The 6,000-nt window shown below is 32.8% G+C and overlaps 1 protein-coding gene across 6 annotated transcripts in view; it reads right to left on the bottom strand.

Annotated features, from left to right (window-relative positions):
- The window catches only part of NOL4 (nucleolar protein 4), a 405,759-nt gene that overhangs the window by 310,238 nt on the left and 89,521 nt on the right, over positions 1 to 6,000 (bottom strand). For 5 of the 6 annotated variants that reach the window (XM_011974392.1, XM_011974396.1, XM_011974394.1 and 2 more), the window contains one exon: positions 2,253 to 2,402. In XM_011974392.1, coding sequence (XP_011829782.1) covers positions 2,253 to 2,402 — 150 coding nt within the window. Of the gene's footprint in view, positions 1 to 1,234; positions 1,276 to 2,252; positions 2,403 to 6,000 lie in introns of all 6 variants that reach the window. The other variant, XM_011974397.1, reaches the window with a different exon arrangement.

A 6,000-nucleotide genomic window follows, 5' to 3' on the forward strand; every position in this document is an offset into this window, starting at 1 on the left:
CATTCTATTTCAAATTACATTTTAGTTTTATGCCTCATTAATTGAACACTTTCATCACATTTTAACATTAGACTTAAATTCATTGTAGAGTCGTATGCACAGTTTCACTGGCACTGCAAGCAGTTCTATATTTTGTTTCTTTCCTACAATGAATTATTACTGCATAAAAAGGAAATGTTTCCCAATTAGAATTCTACTTAGAGAGATCAGAGGGAAAAAGTTTAGGCCAAAAAGAACCTTCACGTATTAGGAAAAGGTGACAACACTTTAGACATGCAAATAAAAACTTGGGAAAAGAGAGGATATTCAAATAAGACATTCTCAAGAGGGATTAGATGAGGTTTCAGATTCTGGATATACTTTCAAAGGTTGTATCCCTACCCCAAAATGCAGAAAATGTCTTCCTAATATTAATTCAAAATTGTGTATACTGGAAACATGTTTATCAATTTATTGCAAGTGTTTAGCATGCATAATGGCAATGGATCAGATTCTCTACATTTCATTTAAGAAAACACGGGGCAAGAGATTTGGATTTAAATCACTGACTCATTTTGCATTTTGATTAAAGGTCTATAATAAATGCATTTCAAAGATTAAATTATTTTAAATTGCTTTTGGCACCTAAACAGATTTGACTTCCACACTACTATTGACAATGAAACCACTTGATTTTTTCTTGTTATTTTGGTTTTTGTTTTTATTCATTTAATACAATTGAAATTATGCATCCCTAGCAAAGTCCTTTTACAAAGTCCTATCGAGTTCAGGTAGCTATTTCATGAAAATGCATTATTATAAGATTACACAGTTAGTGATATTAGTAGATCAATATACATTTCTTTTTTTCCTATTACTGTCCAGAGGAATAACCCTGGCTTAGGAGACAGGCAAAATGAGTATGTTCAGTAATGTTAGTCTATATAAAAATATCTCAAGAAGCTAGGCCATTATCATTAGTCATGATAAGAATGTCTCCTGGAATGTGTAAGTCAAAAGAAAGTTTATGTGGCAGATTTATGTAAGGAAACTTACAATAGTGCCTGCCCACAAACCATGCAATTTGGAAACAGCCAAGAAACAAAACCATAGAGAAGGAGGGATAAATACAACATGTATTAGGGGTTATTATGCAACTACAAAGATTCAATATGACCCTGGCAATATAGCAAAAAATAGTTATGAAAAAGAAGCTATTTCTTATGCTCAGTAGCTAATTTTCAAACATAGGTACCTGTATTTGAAACTTTGAGCATTTCACACATTTTTCTGTATCTGAAAAAAAAATGGATCCAGACTGATATTGTATATCAATATAGCTGAAAACAGTTAATATAAAGGTAGCCAAAAGCAAAATTCAATAAGAATTCTCAAAAAGGATATTATTCTCATTGCTGACAAAGTAATTCGGATGTACATTTCACTCATATAGGAGAAGAATAATTTACTGTTCAATTTTCCTAGACAGGATGAAATATCTATAGTAATATGATTTTATAAAGTTTTAAAATAAAAAGCTAGATTAAAGTGTCTAGATCAAACTGTAGGTATAATTAGAAACTTTAGAAATAATATATTACTCCATTTTGACAAAATATATTTCAATATCTAACAGTTAATTAAATCTGCTTTTTGCAAAATTTATGACAAAAACATCATATACTTCCATTTTTAAACTTTCAAGGGCATTTGATCTATTAAAATAACACATATCTTTTAATAGTCTATCCTAGAAAATTAAGAAATACATACCCTTCAGGATAAATATATTGAATATAAGGTGACATAAGAAAATTACATAAAATGTTCTTACTCATTTTATTATTACTATGAACTAGAAAATACCTAAACATATTAATATGATTTGACGGAAAATAAATGTTGATAGTAGTGGTAGTATAAAAGTTCTTATGTTCCAGTCCACAATTCATATGCTATGACTCACTGAATATATAATATTCATAATATAATATATAATATATCTTCCCATTTGTGGGCATTTGATTGGGACTACCACATATTATACGTTTTTAAAAGCAACAACATGAAAATTCTAGAGATAGTTTTAAATTATATGAATAGATTTGTGAACATACAACCAAAATAATTATAGTTTAAATGTTGGGCAAGACCATCATATGGCCTAATTTATGTTGAAGATAGAATATTTATAATTATCAAACCCATTTAAACAAGGATACGTAATATCAAGTCTCAAAATGCATGCTCTTTTTTTTTCTTTTCTAACTTACTGCTTTGTAAGTTCTCTTTTGTCCAGCATGTTTCCGAATTTGTTCTCCATTTGGCCCCGTTTCCACATGCATCGAATAAATAATGTCAAAGAAATCTTCAACCACAGCTACCCGTCGTAAAGACAGCTTCTCATCTACCCCTACGCCATCCTGGAAACAAAACAACAACAAAAACACATAAGATTAATAAACCAATTTGCATTTAATAAATAAATTGATTAAAACAAAATGTTTTTATAACCTCAACAAAATCGTCTATATAGGAAATATCAAAAATTCATGAATGAATATTTCACTATTTTATGCATTGCTTACATACAGAACTTGAAGAAACATGAGAGAAGACATTTGGCATAGTTAATATTGAATAAATCATGCTTACCCACAAATTCCATCTTTTAAGTTTTTATAATGACTTATTTGTTGCCATCAGTACAACTTTCTTAAATTATGTTAAAATATATTTTAAGGCCCAGTAATTTTTTATTGTAATAATTAAATTCTAGACATGTATTAATTCACCCAAACAATATTGAGTTGCTGGGTCCTGGAAGCTGTAATTTGAGAAATGAAAAAATGATACAGAGTTATCCTAGGTTATTGTATAACCTAGGAAAGAAAACATATTTACTATGCTATCAGTATTGGTCTAAAGAACTATATGTGGTCAAGGTTAAAAACATGAGCGCTACAAATTATCTATGTGAAATTTAGACCTTCTACTTGGAAGCAGCATATTTTGTGCAAATCACTTAAACTTCTCTAAATTTCAGTTTTTCTCTCTTGTAAAATAAAGAGCCCACTACACAGAACTGTTGTAAGAATTAAATGAAATGATACATTTAAAGGATGTAATCCAATCTTTAGCACATAATGAATGCTCAGTAAATGGTGGCTCTTGTCATTTTCAGGACCATGATAAAAAGTATGCAAAGTACTATAGGAATTAAGAGAAAATATCACCTTCTGTTGAAGTAGATTCCAGGAAGAAGTACAATTTAACATAGGTTGGAGTTGGAACCAGGCAAAAGCCATTTTGCTGAGAAGTACAACAAAGAACAAAGAGTTTTCATGGATAATAGAGAGGAATAAGAAACAAATAGAAAAATAGAATGAAATAATAAAGTTAATCTTACATGGCTGCAACATGAAAGGGCTTCCTGCTTGCAAACACACACACACATACACACACACACTCACACATACACACACTTCTTATTTGGACCCTGTGATATAATTTGAAGTAGTATAACATAACCATTAACCCCAGCATACAGCACAAGAGAATGATTAATCTGAGCAAAATCATTATGCAGTGAAATGGCAAGAGTTTATTTGAACAGTAACCCCAGTAGACTGAGCTCACTGCATAACCAAAAGTAAGTCACTCGGTGCTTTTTGTTAGTTTGTTGTTATTTATTTATTTATTTTTCTACTTAAGGTAGGCCTTGTAAGTAGTGGTGGCTGAAGCAACATATTCAAACAACTATATATAGGAAATCACATGTTAGGTCAAACAGCTAAAAACACAATTTCATATGCCTCCTCCTGACCTATTCCCTATACCTGAGAGAATAACCACCTTTCCTAGGCTGAAAACTCAAATTCTAACTCTATCCACTAGTAAAACCACCCATAAAACTTTCTCTTCTTTGTTCCTAGTCATAAAATTTATAGTCTCCAGCAAATGAACTGAGAAGGTTCCTTTGCTGGAAAACCAAAAATTGTGATAATCTTTTACACTTAGTCTGTATTTATTGTTTATGGCAATAAATATATATTTGCCCTTTAATTCATTCACATGTTCACTGATTTACCTAGCTAAACCCTCAATTGTGAGTGATGTGGGGATCACAGCCTATTAACTCATTTTATCAGTAAGTATTCAACAAGGCCCAGATATTACTAAACCCTCTGCTAGTAGCTGGACTTATCAAGATGTGTAAAACAGATAATCGAGCATTTATGAAGCTTACAGTTTAATGCAGAAAATAGGTATTAAAGAAATGATTGCTAGAGTAGCATATTAATTTTTTATGGATTCTCTAACAAGTTACTAAAAAGTAAGTGGTTTTCAAAAAGAGAACTTTATTTTCTCATAATCCTGGAGGTCGGAAGTCCAAAATCAAAATGTCCACAGAGCTATACTCTTTCTGGAAGCTCTAGGAGAGAATCCATTCTTTGCTTCTTCCAGCTTCTGGTGCTTGACAGCATTTCATGGCTTGAGGTTCAATTATACTACAATTGTCTCTTCTGTGCATCCCTCCTCTGTGTTTTTCTCTCTGGTAAGGACCCTTATGATGAGATTTAGAGCCTAATCAGATAATCCAAAGTAATCTTCTCAAGATGCTTAATAATATCTACAAAGGTCCTTATAGCAAACAAGATAATGTTTACAAGTGTCAAGAATTATGACTTTGTATCTTAGGGTGGCCATTATTCAACCAACTACAAATGGGTATGAGTTAGAGCACAGGAGATACAAATTGTGCCATAGGAGCATATATTTGACATGTTTCACAATCACTTATTAACAGTCAACATTGTCTCAAGAAATTGGAAGTTCAGTGTTTGTAAAGATAATATTAAAATCACATTATTTGGGAAGGAAAATGGTCTATTATCTTTCTGTCATGTGGACCTGTTTACTCTCAACTATGAGTTAAGCACAATACACACCTGCACTCTATAAGTAAAAATCAAAAATGCCTTCAGAGGTTAGGTCTACTATATAAATCAGCCAAATATCATGGGTTAGACAGTAAGGTGTAATTAAGTCATTCGGAAACTGGAAGAAATATATTTAATGAGCTTAGAATTCAACAAACCCAAAGTTGGAAAATTGCAAAAAAAAAAAAAAAGAAAAGAAAAGTAAATAGACACAGTACAGTAGAAATTAAAACCAAAGACAAAAATCTTGAAAGCACCAGGAGATAAAAGACCCATCACATATAAGTTAACCCCAATTACAATTAACTTCTCCAAAGAAACAAAGGAGGTCAGAATGCAACGGGATGACATATTCAAATTGCTAAATGTAAAAAACTGTCAACCAGGAATCTTATAGCCAGAGAAACCTATCTTTCAAAAATTAAGGTGATGGCCGGGTGCAGTGACTCACACATGTAATCCCAGCAATCTGGGAGGCAGAGGCGAGCAGATCACCTGAGGTCAGGAGTTCGAGACCAGCCTGGCCAACATGGAGAAACTCCATCTGTACTAAAAATACAAAATTAGCTGGGTGTAGTGATGCATGCCTGTAATCCCACCTACTTGGGAGGCTGAGGCAGGAGAATTGCTTGAACCCTGGAGGCGGAGGTTATGGTGAGCCAAGATCACACCATTGCACTCTAGCTTGGGCAACAAGAGCAAAACTCTGTCTAAAAAAAAAAAGAAAAGAGAAAAGAAAAGTGTAATACACCATCCCGGATAAACAAAACTGAGAGAATTCAATGCTAGTAGACATAACATACAATAATGCTAAAGGAATTTCTTCGGGCTGAAGGTAAATGACATCAGACAGTAATTCAAATTCACATGAAAATATCCAGAGCACCAATAACACACTTGACAATAACAGAGAAAAGGAGCAGAAACAAAGGTGTATTGGAGTTTGGAGTAAGGAAATGATACCTTATGGTGATGCAGATCCACACAGAGAGAGAAAGAGAACCAAAAAGGTCAAATAAGAAAGTTGGCCAGGCTCGGTGGCTCAGGCCTGTAATTCGAGCACTTTGGGAGGCTGAGG

Source organism: Mandrillus leucophaeus, unplaced genomic scaffold, assembly GCF_000951045.1.
Source record: "Mandrillus leucophaeus isolate KB7577 unplaced genomic scaffold, Mleu.le_1.0 Scaffold145, whole genome shotgun sequence".
Taxonomy (NCBI): domain Eukaryota; kingdom Metazoa; phylum Chordata; class Mammalia; order Primates; family Cercopithecidae; genus Mandrillus; species Mandrillus leucophaeus.